The sequence below is a fragment of the Macaca nemestrina genome, chromosome 4 (genome assembly GCF_043159975.1).
Source record: "Macaca nemestrina isolate mMacNem1 chromosome 4, mMacNem.hap1, whole genome shotgun sequence".
NCBI lineage: Eukaryota > Metazoa > Chordata > Mammalia > Primates > Cercopithecidae > Macaca > Macaca nemestrina.
In genome coordinates, this window is record NC_092128.1 from 27668557 (window position 1) to 27686470 (window position 17914).

The following is a 17914-nucleotide window of genomic DNA, read 5'->3' on the forward strand; positions in this document are numbered from 1 at the left end:
ATGCACCACCACGGCTGGCTAATTTTGGATTTTTAGTAGCGATGGGGTATCTCCATGTTGGTCAGGCTGGTCTCGAACTCCCGACCTCTGGTGATCTGCCTGCCTCGGCCTCCCAAAGTGCTGGGATTATAGGCGTGAGCCACTGTGCTTGGCCTATTTTTTTTTTTTTTTTTTTTAAGAGACAGAGTTTCACTCTATTGCCCAAGGTGAAGTACACTGGCACAACCATGACTCATTGCAGGCTAGAACTCCTGGGCTCAAAGGATCCTCCTGCCTCAGCCTCCCAAGTAGCTGGGACTACAGGCATGCACCACCACACCCAGCTAATTTTTGGATTTTTTATAGAGATGGGGTCTTGCTACGTTGCCCAGGCTGGTCTCAAACTCCTGGCCTTAAGCAATATTCCTGCCTCATCCTCCCAAAATGCTGGTGTTACAGGCATAAGCCACCACACCCCGCCCCTACTAGTTTCTCTTGAAAATATCAATACACCTTTATTCTGCTCTATGTGTCCACATACTTAACTTCTAACACACTACATAACTTTTTAATTAAACAATAAACAATTATATATTGCCTTCTCCTTACTCTATGAGCTCCACAAGCAAAGAGGCTGTTTTGCTCACTATTTTGTTCCCAGTATCTAGAAAAGTGCCTGGAATATAACCATTACTAAATGATTTGTGGAAAGACTAAAGGAATGTCAATTGCCAGCTACAGGGAAAAAAGAAGCAGAAAGAGGTATGCAATATAATCATTTTTACATAAGGAAGGAAAAGATATACTTTAATTAACTGATTTATTATCTGGGACAGTTCTAATTTGATAGTAGAGATTAAATATTTAAATCTTGACCTGGGGAAAAAAATTTGACAAAAGGTAAAGCACAGAGTTGCTTAATAAGGTCAGAGTCATTGAAAATATCTGTTCATAACATACAATAACTTCCAAAAAATAAAATTTAATATTCTGGGCCAGGTACAGTGGCTCATGCATGCAATATCAGTGCTTTGGGAGGCCAAAGTGGGAGGATCACATGAGGCCATGAGCTCAAGACCAGACTAGGTAACACAATGAGACCTTGTCTCTATAAAAATTAAAAATCAGCCAAGTGTGGTGGTGTGCACATGTAGTCCTAGCTATCTGGGAGGCTGAGGTGGGAGGATCCCTTGAGCCCAGAGTTGGAAATTGCAGTGAGCTATTATCGTGCCATTGGACTCTAGCCTGGGTGACAGAGTAAGACTCTGCCTCTAAAGCAAATAAATAAATAAATAAATAAATATTCTGGGGTATAATATGCCATTTTGTTTTCCTGAGTGGCTTAAACTCCCCAAAGTTAATAATGCTGTATTTTTCTAAGAAACCTATTAAATAAATGATCATTCTGCATTATCCAATAATCTGTAAAACACTGATATGGCATATGCCAAATTTTCTTATTTTTATTTGAAAATATTATTTGGAATACAATTCCATATATATAAAGTGCATATTATGAACTCAGCTACTTCACAAATAATTGTCATGATCTAAAACAATGTCATTGTTTTAACATTTCTTTTACTCATGAACAATTATCATATGCTCAAAAAGCTAAACAAATATCAGACTGAAGTGAAATATTTATGTCAACCTAGAATACTATGTATGGCAGGAGATGCCAGCCATATTGATCTTGGTCTTCTTTATCTGCTTTAGTGGGACCAAATAATCCAGTATTTATTTTTTCCCAATCTACCTTAAATTCATGTGTCATTTTACATTCTTATTTGATAAATTTGGGACATTTTAAGGACTATCCAAATGCATTCCACAGTAACTATATTATAAAATTACACACACACACACAACATATAATTTGTATACATACATACATGATATTTATATGTATACACAAACATATATCAACCTGATCTTAATAACAGCCTACGCCCTCATGCCACAGTCTTTTGTGTATGTAAAGTCTGGTACAGTCGAACGTCCATATCCCTGGGTTCTGTGTTCAAGGATTCAAACCACTACAAATTTAAAATATTAAAAAAAAAAAAAAACCCAAACAAAAAACAAAACCTATAAATGGCTGCATCTGTATTGAAGATGTACACACTTTTTTCTTGTCATTATTCCTTATGACAACTATTTACATAGCATTTACACTGTATCAGGTATTAAAAGTAACCTAGAAATGACTTAAAGTATAGGAGGGGTTGTGCATAGGTTACACCATATCACGGACTTGAGCATCTGAGGATTTTGGTATCCAAGGGAGGTCCTGGAACCAGTCCCTCAAGGATGCCACGGGACAACTGCCTTTTCTTAATAAGGCATGGTAAACTTTCAGAGGCGATGTGCTCAGGTTCTGACCTCTATTCCTCAGATAACTTTGGAAGATAAAACAGTGAAGAACTGGAATTACTTTCATAAGTGGTAGAAGTGAAGAGTATAACTGCCTAAATTTATTGCACTTAAATTTCTTTAGATAACTTTGGAAGATAAAACAGTGTAGAACTGGAATTACTTTCATAAGTGGTAGAAGTGAAGGATATAACTGCCTAAATTTATTGTATTTAAATTTCTTTATTCTATTTTGTCTTAATAGTGAGTCTTTGAATTAAAAATTTAATAACATGGCTTGGCAAACTATGGCTTGATGTGGCCTGCTCAGGGTAAAATCAGGCAATGTCCATTCATTTACATGTTGTCTACAGCTGTTTTCACCTACAATAATCACCAGAGCCTATAACTCACCAGAGATAAAAGATGGAAAACTTCCAAATAAATCATCGAATACAAAGAGGAGAAGTAGATTGTGAGGAAGACTTCCGTGGAGAGCTTCTAATAAGGACATAGGGGCCTGAATAAGAATGACAGCAGAGCTTAAAGTAACTCCTAATCTTTACTTTGTTAATCATACAGGTTCCCAACTGTGTGCCTATTCTCAGCTTATGCATTCTGTAAGAAAGCTTGGTTGACAGTATGTGCTGCGCACTTGTACAAGACCTTGATCAGTGTCTCATTTATGAGAGAAGCCTACTGGAAAAAGAGACCTATACATTGTAAAAGAAACCACTGTTAACTATCTTTCTTAATTGATACAGTCCTTTATTCATAAATGTTAAAGTTTAGACATGAATTATAGACATACGAGGAAAAAAATCAACAGTGCAAAAGAGAGGGACCTAGATGAACAAATAGAACAACTGGGAAAAGACAAATCACAGAAAAGAAAATAACTCGGGGGAGGGGGGGGAAACCCATCAGTATCCTTGAAGAGATTAAAGAGAATATTCCATGTGCAAAACAAGAATAAGCTACCATAAAAAGGAGCAGGGACTATGAAAAGATACTAAAAAGTAAAACTATGACCAAAAACTTCAAACGACAGAATGAAAATACAGACATAGTTAGAAACAAAGTCAGTGGTCTCTAGATAAAACTGATAAATCACCAGAATAAAGAGCAAAAAGATAGAAATGATGAGGGAAAAGTTAAAGGACACAGAGGATATATCCATCGAAGTCAAATTATCTGAAAAAAAGACCAGAAGGAAAGAAGAAATAATGTAGAAGAAAAAATAAAAAAAGTTTCCCTGAACTGGGTGTCCGGTTTGAAAGAGCCCACTGCAAGCTAGGCATGTTTAATTTAAAAAGATGGTGCACACATACAGCTATATCTATGTTTAATTTAAAAAAAAAGATGATATACAGATGTACATCTTTACCTTAATACGAAACGTTAAAACTCCAGGAAAAGAAAAATTCTAAAAGCTTCCAAAGAAGGAAACAGCAGATTACTATATACAGAGGAATAAAAATCAAACTAAACATGAGACCTTGTCAGGGGCTCAGAACACAATACACTCTGGCATGCTAAGTACTTTGAACTAAAGGACACTGGAAGGCCTCAGAACAGCTTCAGTACCAAGTTCTCTCTCAGTTCTTTCGCCCTCCTGCCTCTCTTCCCTCATTCTCCCTAGAAGTGAGTTCATCAAATCAGAATTCCTCTTCCCCAAGGTGGGTCATAAAAACTAGAACCTCTTTTTCCCAAAGTCAGCCTAGACTTTCAAATTCTAAAAACTTGAATTACTGATCCAACTTTCCTCTGCCTTTCTGTCTAGGAGCTGGCCATAAAGAAATTCTGTGACCCACCCTTGTCTGATGGTAGGTCCTAAGACCCTTCTCTAGCAGGGTCCTGCCCCATACCCAGGAGGAAGAAATGCTACACAGAGGGGCCAAGAAGAATCCGAACAGACAGGCCTTGATGGGTTTCCCCACCTCAGTCTATCTGCATTAAATCATAGCCATTTACCAAATCACATTGCTAACCAGCTGTTCATTCTTCATTAAATCTTAGCATAAAAATGGACAGTTTTCCCTGTATCTTTGGGTCATTTCTTCTGAAGGCTCACACGCCACATGAAACTTTGATTAAATCAATTTGTTATGCTTTCTCGTTAACCTGTCTTTTATTATAGGCATGTCAACCATGACTCTTATAAGGGTTGAGGAAAAGTATCACAACTCTTGGCTCCTACAACTTATCAGTAACAATGAATGCTAGAATACAATGGAAAAACAACTTTAAAATTCTGAGAAATATAAAAAGATACGGAACCAACCTTCCATTTCCAGTTAAACTAGCAATCTTAATGAGGGCAAAATAAGGGAATTTAAGTTCATACATATGACTAGATATATACAAAAAACAAAACAAAACCAAAAAAACTTCTTTAAGGAGATACTCCAACAAAACATAAAAAGGAATCCAAGAAAGAAGATGACATGAGATATAAGAGACGGTGGAACTGATATATGATACAGGAAAGTTAGAAAGAAAATCAAGATCCATTAACTCTTGAGTCTTGTATATGACATTTTAGTGTTAACAATATAGAAGAGTTTCTTCTCTATATTCTAATCACAATACCTGAATTTATATAGTGTCCCATTTTCCCCTTCCGCCACGGTTCCATGACTTAGAATATTGGTCCTAGTGTTTTTCTTCAGGCAACAAAAAATTGTGATCACCATTTATCACATACTTCTAGCATTTCCTAGATTCAGTTTTCACTGAGTCCTGCTCCCAGATGGGTTTCTATTGTGGGTCTCTATATGGCAAATGTGCTAAGGTAAATATGCCTGAGAATATTTTATGTCACCCTCACATCTCAAAGTTAGGAAGATTTAAATTTCTTGGTTCAAAGTTGTTTTTCTTGGCTGCTTTTAAACTTTATCCTTTTTTCTCATTCCACATTGCTGTTCAACTGTCACACGTCTATGTTCTTGTTCCCTTATAGGTCATCTGCTTTTTCTCTCTGAAATCTTTCAGCATTTTCTCTCTGCTAATCTTAATTCTACTTTAATCTGCTTATGTATGTGCTTTCCCTTATTTGTTCTATTTGGTACACTAGGAGCTCTTTTGCCTATCTGAAGTCTTTCATCATTTTTGAATTTTAGGAAATGTATCTCCATTATTTCTACAATTATTTCACCTACTTTTTTTTTGGAGACAGAGTTTCACTCTTGTTGCCCAGGCTGGAGTGCAGTGGCACAATCTCAGCTCACTGCAACCTCCGCCCGTGGGTTTAAGTGATTCTCCTACCTCAGCCTCCCAAGTAGCTGGGATTACAGGCATGCACCACCAAGCCTGGCTAATTTTTGCATTTTTAGTAGAGACAGTGTTTCAATATGTTGGTCAGGCTGATCTTGAACTCCTGACCTCAGGTGATCCACCCATCTTGGCCTCCCAAAGTGCTGGGATTACAGGTGTGAGCCCCCGTGCCTGGGCTTAAATTTTTATTTTTCTTTTCTTCTGGAATTCCTTTTAAGATGTTGGTACTTGTACAATTCTCTATCTTTCTTAGTTTTTCTATTCTATTTTCTATTTCTTTATCTTTTTTCCCTGCTTTTTCCTGGGAGAGTGCTCTAATCTTCCAATTGATTAATTCATTCATACCATCCTACTTATATTTATTGTAGTCTTCATTTTAATTATATTTTTCATATCTACTATTTCCATATGGTTCTGTTTTTATAATGTTTGGATCTTATTTCATATTACTAGTGTGTTCCCTTACATCTTTAAGTATATTCATCATGCTTATTTTAAATTCTTGGTTCACCTGTTGTTGTTGGTTTTTTTTTGAGATGGAGTTTTGCTCTTGTTGCCCAGGCTGGAGTACAATGACACAGTCTCAGCTGACTGCAACTCCCGCCTCCTGGGTTCTGGGTTCAAGCGATTCTCCTGTCTCAGCCTCCCGAGTGGCTGGGGACTACAGGCACATGCCACTGCGCCTGGCTAATTTTGTATTTTTAGTAGAGACGGGGTTTCTCTATGTTGGTCAGGCTGGTCTCAAACTCCTGACCTCAGGTGATCCACCTGCCTCGGCCTCCAAAAGTGCCGGGATTGCAGGCATTAGCCACCATGCCTGGCCATTCATCTGTTTTAATAATTCTGCTTTACATCATGTATGTCTTTTTTGTTTTTTAAGACAGTTGTAGTCCTCAACTGTCTAGTTATGTCAGCATGCAAGGTAATGTTTTTCAGGGAATCAGCTCTTCTTTCCGATAAGATATACTAGACAGGACTCAAAGGCCAGGCCTTAACTGGCATCAGTACTGGTAGAGATTAAGGAAAATAGAGAGGAAAAGTCGTAGGGTTGTGAACCATAGGCACAAAGAATAAGAATCATTTCCATATATGATCACACCCCTATGCAACAGTTTCGTACCTTTAAACCCTTCAGAGGAAGTAGAAGGCAGTCTCCCTGGACAAAGGGACAAGAGAAGAAGAAATGAACTATTGAGAACAGATGGTCAGTCCACATGTTTTCATCAACTTTGAACTCCAGCAGGGTTTCTGCACTGCCATAATGTTTGCCCACTGAATTCTGACACTAGTGGGATAGGCTACTGCTGCTAGTTTCTATAGTGAAAGGGTAAAAATTAACTGAAGGTTGATCTGGGGGAGAGAGAGCCTTCAGTCTCATTTAAGGAGTTTCTGGAATCCATCTGCTCTCAATTTTATTTCTCTGGGGTTGATTCTGGGGAAGGGAATCAGCAGCCTGTGTCAGTTTGCTACTTTGGCAGAAGTACTTTTCAGTTTATAGCATTCTATGTTATTTGAGTTTTGCTTTATTGATCATGTGAATTCCATTACTTTCATAATAATTATAATAAAAAAATGAAAGCTGGTTAAATAAAAATGGCAGTATCAGAAAACAAAAAGACCTAAAGGCCAAAACCAAGAAAGCAGCTTTCATTCTAATATGGCAAAACTATTAATACAGTTTTCTGTACTGATTTTCCTTGCAAGATGAAAACAAGGCTATCTTTTCCATTTTTAACAGTTTCTTTTCTTTTCTTTTCTTTTTTTTGTTTTGTTTTGAGGCAGGGTCTCACTCTGTCACTCAGGCTGGAATGCAATAATGTGAATTCAGTTCACTGCAACTTCTGCCTCCCAGGTTCCAGCAATTCTTCTGCCTCAGTCTCCTGAGTAGGTAAGACAATGGCCATGCATCACCATGCCAGGCTAACTTTTGTATTTTTAGTAGAGCTGGGGTTTCACTATGTTGGCCAGGCTGATCTTGAACTCCTAACCTCAGGTGATCTGCCCACCTCGGCCTCCCAAACTGCTGGGATTACAGGCGTGAGCCACCAAGCCCGACCAATTTAACAGTTTCTAATGGGTATAGTTGGGGGAGGAGGGAAGGACAAAAGATCTGCAACATATACGATTTTAAAAACTTTAAGATTCAACTGCTAAAAAGCTCAACTGAATGCCAGGACCTTAACCAGTCTTTCACCTTAACCAGTTTAGAAACTGACTCACAAAGAAAAATTAATCAAGCAGATCAGTAAATGTTAATCATTAACATATTTTGAAAGAACATTTATCTGAAAGAAAATAAGAATGATACAACAATCATCACTGCCAACTCGTTATTTTTAGAATTGTTTTAGGAAGTTACAATGATAATCCTTCAACTCTATTTCTTCTTTAACATCTTTAAAACTCAAAATAGAACAGCTAAAGGGGAAGTAAAAAAATTTTATCTATATGTCTGAATCACATCTTTTCTCTTCCTTCCTTGGTTTATCCTCTAAGCAAATGGGAGAGATTGTCAGAGTATTTAACATAAAGAAACCCTGTGGGAGGGGGGATAAAAAGAAGTTAACAAACATTTTCGAAGTCCTTTGAATTCCTGAGGAAGATATGTTATTGCATTAACTTATGAATTAATCTCAACTCTATTTTTGCTTCATGGTCCAGTGCACATACTCATTACTGATTTGCTAAGACAAAGGAAAAGAACAATCTTCAGAGCTGTCACAGAAATACAGAATCTAATAAAAAACAGCTTTCCATGAATTCACTATATATTAGGGTATTTTCAGCTCCAAGTAACAGAAAACATAACTAACAGTAGATTAATTAGCTCATGTAACAAAATTTTGCAAGTAGCTCCAAGATTGTTTCAGAGTTCAACCAAATCATGGTGCTAGGTTAACTTTCGGCAATTTTCTTGGCCTTCTCATTTTTGAAACTTGCCAGTACCAGCTCTAAGCATCACATCCTTATATGGAGCACCCAAAGCAGGGAGGGAAAGAATTCTTTCAGCATCTCTCTATTGCCATCAGGGAAGACATTTTTGTCAAATGTCCTCCAGTAGACTTTCTTTATGTCTCACTGGCCAGAACTGTGTCACATGGGAGGAATGTAAACTGAAATAATTTGCCAAAGGATAATAATGACTGGTTTACACTAACAATGATTCACCATTCATCCCCTGGGGTTAGGCAACTTGCCATTACACAAAATTATGGTTTGGTTAACAGAAGAAAGAGCCAATGACTCTTGGGTAAGGAAACAACAGTGTCTGTCACATCCTTCTCTTTGAAAGTTGGGACATTTTAAAGGTTGGATGGGGACCTATTAAGCACTAGCAGCAACTTCAGTTCAGAACTAACTTCTATTACTAGCTTTTGACACTCAACAATATTTACTGATTTATCTCAGTTGTATTAAGCTACAAAAAACCTGAACTCATTGAATGGACCAACCAATTTATTTACTGGTGGACAATCAAATAAATAAAAATCAAATAAATTGATGGTCAATCTATCTCCAGATTTTTTCTCCTTGCATGCAATACTATGATAAATATCTCTGTATAGTTTATTTTTTGTGGATGTATAAAAGTATATGAGTAGGAAAAATTCCTGGGTTTTGTAAAATGCTTAGTCAAAAAAACATATTTTTTGCATTTTAACAGATAATGATAAAGTACTGTTAAAAAAAAAAAACAAAACGGGCTGAACCAAATACATTTCAACCAGAATGTAAGATACCTGCTTCCTCATGGCCATACCAACATTCACTGAGTGTGATCTTTTAATTTACACTTAAAAGTTATGAATAAAGCTGAGCATCTGTATATGTGTAAATTTACTGGCAATATGAATTATTTTTTCTTTAAAGTATCTATTCATATCATTTGTCATTGTTCTACTAGAGGATTATCCACCTTTTATTGGTTTATAAGAGTCTTTTGTTCATTGTAGGAACTAAGCTTTGTCTTCATTGCTAGCTTGTCATTATTTGATATTTTAACAATTTTTTATATTTTTTAATTTTGCAAAAATCAAACATTCTTTTTCTTTACGATTTCTGGGTTTTGTGGCATGTTTAGAAAGGTCTTCTCTTAATCCTAGATTATTAAAAACAATTGGAATTATAATTTTATTTCTTAAGTATGAAACCTAAGTTCACCTAGACTTTTATTTGATATACAAAAGTCAAGTAGGGATCCAGATTTTCCCATTCATTCATATTTTATTTATTTATTTATTTATTTATTCATTCATTCATTCATTCATTCATTTATTCATTTACTTACTTACTTACTTATTTAAAGAGAAAGAATCTTGCTGTTGCCCAGGCTGGAGTCAGATTTTCCTTTTTTTAAAAATACTGCCAAGTCTTAAGCAATGTCTCCATGTCATATATTGTTTAATCTATTCTTCGTCTCTGACTGGAAAATGCCAACTTTACCATATACTAAATTCTCATATGCATTGGGGACATTTTTATACTATCTGTTCTATTTCATCCCATTAATCTGTACCAAACTGTAGCTTTATAAATAACTGGTAGTGCAGTACTACTTCATTAACTTTCATTTTCAAAATTGTTGTTAGTGTTCTTGCATGTTGGTTTTTACGTGTGAACTTAATAATTCTCATTTACTATCAAGTAATAAAAAATACAAAATACTTTTGTAAAATTGTAACTAGCAAAAACACCCCTGGGAGAGTGGAAGGGGAAAATTAGGGAAAGTTATTATTACCAATAATTTTGACAGGGAAAAAAGTAGATACTCTACTAAAAAAGTAGATACACCAAATACAAAAGATACTAAACTGACAGCAGTGTAGCCTAGTTATGTTGAAAATAAGCGCTACCATTTTCTAGTTCAGTAACTAATCTATGTATAAAAGTATATGAGTAGGAAAAGTTCCTGGGTTTTGTAAAATGCTTAGTCAAAAAAACATATTTTTTGTATTTTAACAGATGATAAAGTACTGTTAAAAAAAAAAAAAAAAAAAGGCTGAACCAAATACATTTTAACCAGAATGTAAGATACCTGCTTATGACAGCTAATGACAGCAAATCATTAGCTTCAAAATCTTCTCTGTGTTGCTGGTTTGGCTTTACTCATTTAATTGGTAAAAGTATAAAAGGATCAGAAACATAAGGAGTTATGACTATACTAATTTTTTAAAATGTCAGTAAGCACAATAAGCACATTCCTAGGGCCGAAATGAAAATCAGTATGATTTTGCTTTTAAGGTTTTCATAAAAATTTATTTATAGATAAATCAAGTTCTGTAGTTTCACAGCCTGATAACAGCAGAAGGGAATGAAATTTAATTTTCAAAATTTTGGAGATAGATGGTCTTATCATCAACTGGTCCAATCCCCTCATTTTCAGATGAATAATCAGGTTCAGAGAAGTTATGTAATTTTTCTAGAACTGCAGAGGGCTGAGTGGCAGACCCAGACAAAGAGAGACCAAGTCTTCCGATTCTCAATTTGCTATTCTTTCAATTGTACCAATCTGCTACGACGGTTAGAACAGGATGGAATAAAAAATGGCAGATGTGGGAAAACAGAGTGGACAGAATTTAAAGATCAAAACAGCTAAATACATAACTACTAAAGAACAAGGATCAGGTTGTAAGAGCTCAGTATTACCAATACTTGACTTAGCATTTGACAAATGAAGAAGGTTCAATATATGTTTCTTACTTGAATGAATATGAACAGGAGAAAGCACTCTTACTATAGCAGACTGAGTTTCTATAGCAAACTACAAAACTCTGGTGGTGTGACAGATCATCTTCTACACATACGTTTCAATTAGTGTTAAATACAGAGCTTACATATGGGGAATCTGCTAAACCCCTTGTGTTCACAGTCTTATTGCCAAAAGTTTCTCAGAAATAAACTCAAATTTTAGATATGCTGAATTCTGATGTAATTATGTATGTGTTAGACACAATGCTAATAAATCCCTTAAAGCAGCTGCCAATCCATTGATTTAAATTATAATTTTCTTCTGCGGAGAGCATAAAATTGTTACACTGTAGTTTAAAAATAGGAATTAAAGTTGCTTCAGATCTTTAGATGTTAAATCTAAGATGGTACATTTAGATAATTATAAAGAGCAACAATTTAAGATTTTATAGTATCTGACAATACAGAATTACATAAACAGCAGTAATTTTACTATTAGCTATACCATCTCGGTGATCTCAATAGTTCAAACAAATTTATTCTATGAGCTCAAACAATCCCATTTGATACTTACATTGTAAATACAATTTTAATCAAATAAGCCACATTACTGAATCACAGATAAACACAGTAATTATATGTTAAGTCCATCTCAAATTACAGTAATTAACTGGAGTAAAAAAATCTTTAGAACAACAGTTAACAAACAACAGAATGATTAATAAGCTACAGAGCATCTACATAATGGATAAAATTGGTGTTTTCTAAGAATATTTTAAAATGTGGGAATTTAAATAGTATTCCACCTTCTTAAAAGTACTTTTCATGGCTTACAATAATCTAGTGAGAGAGAAAAAAATGTACTTTTTAAAAGTGAGGTAAAAGTAATTCTATGGGAGGGCAATATAATATACCATGGTTCTGATGTGAGGTTTTTTGAACAGTCTAACTTAGTTCAGTAAAACACTTTTAGGAGATCTAGAGTACTGAAACCACTGAATGCTCTTTAAGAAATCGTGAACAAAGTCTTGTCTATTTCAGCTGATGTTTGTACAGGTTTTGAAAAGCACAGTCAAGATTTTATACAGCCAGATGAATACCTAGAATTGTGTTAACAAGGATGGCTAGAGCCACATGTTTTTAAATTTCTAACCTGGGCTTAAGGCATTAGAGAATTTTGGGAGACAACAATCTACAAGCTAAGATCTGAGAGGTAAGCAGTACAAGTTAGCTAGATTTTGGAGGTGAGAGGAAAGTGATTCAGGTAGGAGGAATAGCACGGGCAAGTATCAAAGTCAAGTAAAACACACTTTCTATAAAGATTTAATATTCGGTGGTCGTGAAACAGAGAGTTGGTGGCAAGAAGTGTACAGATACGAAGTATAGGACTGCAGAACTGAACTGGGGCACATCATAAAAGAGTCTGTGAATTACGTTAAGTTTAGACTTAATCCTGAGGGCAGGGAGAAACAAGATTTAAAGTGAGGAAGAACACCCATCAGGTTTATATTTTTAAAAATATGTTCTTTTCTTCATTAGCACTAATCTAAAGGTAAGGTTGTCACTTTATTTTTCCTCTCCATGTACAACCGTAACTCCATGAAGATAGGGCCCTCATTCACAGTTGTACTCCTAGTGCGTAGCTTATTGTCTGGCACACAGTAGGTGACCAAAAATATCTGCTGTATAAATGTTAAGGCATATGGTTCTATTCTTTACTGGTAACACAGAATAGCTGTATTCTGCTTGCAGTGTGGAGAATGGGTTGCAGGGAGGGTACACAGGGAGAGGGAGTCTAGAGACAGAGGCCAAATAGGTGATGTTAGCCCAAACTAGTTCATAGTGAAGCAGCAATGGGAATAGAGAGATGAGGCAAAATTGGCATGATTTGATGTTAACTGGCTAGATTAGTGAACCTGAGGGTAGCACTAACATCTTTTTGTGAAAATTAAGGCACCCAACAGTAACACCAACCAAAACTAGAGGGTTAACCCATCTCTACTCCTAGAGTAGCCATGAACGGAGACAGCATTTTCCTTAAAATCTAATTTGGGCCATTTACAAATGTGGAAGCAAAAGCTGAGACATTAGGTAACTTGCCTAAGATTAACTAAGGACTGAAATAGACTCTGGAGAGCCAGAACAGTGGTTCTCAATCCCAGCTGCATATTAGAATCCTTGAGGAGAGAGAAAGTTGGGGGAGAAGTAAGAGGGACATGGGAAAACAAATGGAAAGGAGGGAAAAGAAAGTGAGAGAGGCAGAGATGGGAGGTGGGGACAGAAAAAAAGAGAATAATTTCCATTTCACTCTAATATGCTAACAGAGCCACTGAGGTTCCTCAATTCCAAGTATAACTGCAACAGTTTTAGGTGGGAAATTTTTCGAAGTAATTCTAACCAGATGCTCAACCCCTGCCATAAAAATCCTCAGTCAACAAGCCTTTGAACTAATGCAACTCACAGGAATATTGTCAAAATTAACCACTTGGAAAATGTACACCTAGACAAAGAAGTGGTATTTTCAAAACTTAAATCAGATCAAGACACTGATATTAAATCTTTGAATTATCTCCTATTTTATTCGGAAAAAAAAAATCCAAACTCCTTGCATTTGTAACAAGGCACTAAATACTGCGACTCTTATCTCTGTAGCTCTAACCTAGTTTCATACCAACTTTCCCCATCCTCAATTCATACCAGTCCCACTATTTCCGAACACCCCAGGTTCCTTACTGCTTTGGGAACTCTGTACTTGTTCTTCTCTCGGTTCTTCACATGGTTCTTCCTAATTCTCTACTTTTCATCTTAAATCTTAAAGATTACCTCCTCAGAGGTGGTTTCCCAATCTACTCTGTCTAAATGAGACCTCCCCTGTTACTCATTATCAAAGCATCCAGTGTATTTTCTTCACAGTACTTAGAACACAACTGCAGGTCTCTCTCCACTAGAATGTGAGTCCTCTGAGGGAAAGGATCCTCCAGGTCCATAGATGAATCCCAAGTGCCTAAAATAATATTGGGCCTACAGAAGACAATGAACAATGTCTGTGAAACAGGTGCTTTTATCCACATTTTGCAAATGAGTCATTAATAAAAAACACCAATTTATAAGCAACAGTTAAAAAGAAAAGCTGATCAAATTTCTCACCCTATTGTTCAAATTAGCATTTTAAACCGTTGCACCTTAATCAAAGTCACTCTTTTATGTACAATAATCACAGGCAAAGCAACTACTATGCAGGGTAACTGTAAATGATCAAAACAGGACACTTTTGAAAATGAATGGAGCATTATTAATAATTATGCCAGGGCAATATGCATAATCTAAGCAAACCAGCCATTCCATTACTAATAACCTCTTGGATGCTGAGTTTTTAAATTTACAAGGTGTTACCAATCCCATGAAGTTCCCCGCTTAAGACACACACCCTACTATGCTAGTGCCTAATATAAAGATCACTACAGTGAAAACAGAAGACGAAAAAAATTAGCAAACATAGAATAAAAACATAGAATAAAAAGTTTTTAAGCTATTGATTCTTGCAACCCGCCCCCCAATCGAAGGATTTCCTTCGAGCAGAAAGTATGTGAATTTCTAAATGAACTGTTTGTGTGTGTGCTTGTTGAGGGTTGGGGGGCGGGTTGCAAGAATCAATAGCTTAAAAACTTTATACATATTTAAAAACAGATAGAACTGAATAAGCTGGTAGAATTTTCTTTCTCTTACTCAGAATTACTCAATTAAGGAAATAAAGAAAGGGTGAAAAATGATTAGAAAGAAAAGAGAATGAATTGTAGTTTTCTACCTAAAGTAATTAAGACATGAGAGAAGAAATCACTCAATGCCCTTACCCATCCCAGAGTCTTTCTTGGTGCCATCTGATATTATGTCTACATGATCAGAGTCCACATCATAACTAAAGAAATCATTCAAATAGGTCTTTGATCGCTGGCCACCAAATACATATAAGCAACGATTTTTCTGAAAAAGAAGAAAAAAAAGAAGAAAGGAGAAACTTGTCACTTCCATGAAGAACTCGGAATGAGCCTTTAAAAACTTAAACCTCTACAAAAGTAATTTTACAATGGATCCCAATGGAGCTGGAATAAAAGGGAAAGAGGAAGCTCTCTACATATTGCTAAAAGGTGATCTCTAGGACATCCTGTTAAAGAAGAAAAGCAAGGTGCAGAATGATATATTCAGGTTCCTTCTTCCTTTGTGTAGGAATGGAGAAGGAGGAACATCTGTGTATGAGACAAAAGGAGAGGGAGAGAGGGAGAGAGGGAAAGAGAAAGCGAGAGAGGGGAAAAGTGAGAGAGACAGCACGCGAGCGAGAGTAGAGATTTTTTCTTTTTTTCAAAAACAAAGGAAGGATAAACCAAAACCTAATAAAGACAGTTACCTATAGTGGCAGGAACAGAGCAGGAAGACCTCTCCAAAAATACCTTGACATATGGTTTTGACTTTAGAACCATGTATATGCTTTTATTTAATTAGAAGACAAAATTAACTAAAAAAAAAAAAATCTAAAATTTGGGCAAAAAAAATCCAACAACAAATAAACCTATCTGTATACAAAGATATACTCACACAGAGAAGTAGTATTTCTAGTGATTTTAATACATACATTTTGACTACCCATCCCTAGAAGTCTAAATCCTAAACAGAAAAATAACCAGAAACCAACATTAAACAGCACTCAGTGATTCTGTTGTTAGCTTTTTTACTGTGAAAGCTATTATAGACAGACAAAGCAAGTAATGTTATGAAGCAGTATTTTAACCTTAAAAGACACAAAAATAGGCCAGGCATGGTGGCTCACACCTGTAGTCCTAGCATTTGGGCAGGCCAAGGTGGGACGATTGCTTGAGACCAGCCTGGGTAACATAGCCAGGCCCTGTCTCTACTTCTTCTACTTCTTCTACTTCTTCTACTTCTACTTCTTCTACTACTTCTACTACTTCTACTACTTCTACTTCTTCTACTTCTACTTCTACTTCTACTTCTACTTCTACTTCTACTTCTACTACTACTACTACTACTACTACTACTACTACTACTACAAACCCAGATGTGGTGGTACACACCTATAGTTTTAGATACTTGGGAGGCTAAGGTGAGAGGATCATATGAGCCCTGACACTCAAGGCTGTAGTGAGCTATGATCTGCACTCCAGCCAGGGTGGCAGAGCAAGACCCTATCTCTAAAAAAAAGAAAAGCTATAAGTTACAAAATAGAAGACATTAAGATAAAAAATATTTTATTTGAATTAGACAAATCAGTATGAACTCACGATTTAATTTTTCTCTTACAAAAAAAGATACATAAATATGTGGTGGTGGTGGTGGTGTGGGGGTGCTCCTACTAGCCAAAGAGAAAAATTTGAGCATCAAGAAAGTGGCCGGGTACAGTGGCTCAGGCCTGTAATCCCAGCACTTTAGGAGGCAGAGGCAGGTGGATCACCTGAGGTCAGGAGTTCGAGACCAGCCTGGCCAACATGGTGAAACTCTGTCTCTACTAAATACAAAAAATTAGCTGGGCGTGGTGGTGCATGCCTGTAATCCCAGCTACTTGGGAGGCTGAGGCAGAAGAATCACTTGAAATTAGGAGGCAGAGGTTGCAGTGAGCCAAGACTGCACCATTGCACTCCAGCCTGGGCAACAAAAACAAAACTCTGTCTCAAAATAAAAGAAGAAGAATGACAGCACTGGATAGAAATACATCAAATATGTAAAATACTTAATAATAAAATTTCTGTACACTTATCATTGGTTAGCTTTGGAGCCTCAAAGTTAACTCATTAATATGAAAAACAATAAAGGAAAACAATCAAACATTTATACTGCCTATTCAGTATGCTTTACATTTCAGGGTAACCAAAAGGTTAATGAGAGGAAGTTTTTTTTTCTCCCTCCATAATAGGAGAATCACACACTTAATAAATGCAGAGGAAATGACATCATTAGAAAAATCACCATCTTACACATCCTAACGAAATTTAGGCAACGAAAGGCTACAAAAACCATTAGGCACAAGTTTGAAAGAAAACTTTATAATTGATCAGTCAGGCTAATAACACCCAACCTATTAACATCATCGAAAGCATGACAACCAGTTATTAAATGCTTCTTTATATTTTGCAATCAGAGTGTCTATGAAGTATTCTTGCACATTCTCCCCGGTCCCCAAAAAAGACAGTGAATCTAAAATCAAGCCTCTGAGTGCAATGACCAGTTTATAGGAAATATGAAAGAGGAACACATTAAATTACACTACGAAGATAAAATCAAAATCAAAACTGGAAATATGGGAGATTCTAGAGCACAAATGTCTCGCTTAGTGGGTTGTGTGTGTGGAGGAGAATAGGGAATAGGAGGAAAGAGTACTATCACAATTTTTAAAAAAATGTATGAGACATAACAACCAAATGCAAAATACCTTTTTTGAATCTTGACTTAAACAAACCAACCAAGTAAAGATATTTTTCAGTATATTAGAAAAAAAGAACACAGACAGAATATTAAATGATAATAAAGAATTGCTTTTATTTTGGTTGATAATGATACTACAATTATGTTTTCTTTCTTTCTTTTTTTTTTTTTTAAGAGAGAGAGT

The 17914-nt window shown here is 36.0% G+C and overlaps 1 protein-coding gene across 5 annotated transcripts in view; it reads right to left on the reverse strand.

Annotated features, from left to right (window-relative positions):
• LOC105471375 (muskelin 1) overlaps positions 1–17914 on the reverse strand; it is a 380915-nt gene that overhangs the window by 30012 nt on the left and 332989 nt on the right. For all 5 annotated transcript variants that reach the window (XR_981107.3, XM_011723823.2, XM_071093953.1 and 2 more), the window contains one exon: positions 15150–15279. Coding sequence is in view for 4 of the 5 variants with exons in the window: in XM_011723823.2 (XP_011722125.1) it covers positions 15150–15279 (130 nt within the window). In the remaining variant the exon portion in view is untranslated. The remainder of the gene's footprint in view (positions 1–15149; positions 15280–17914) is intronic.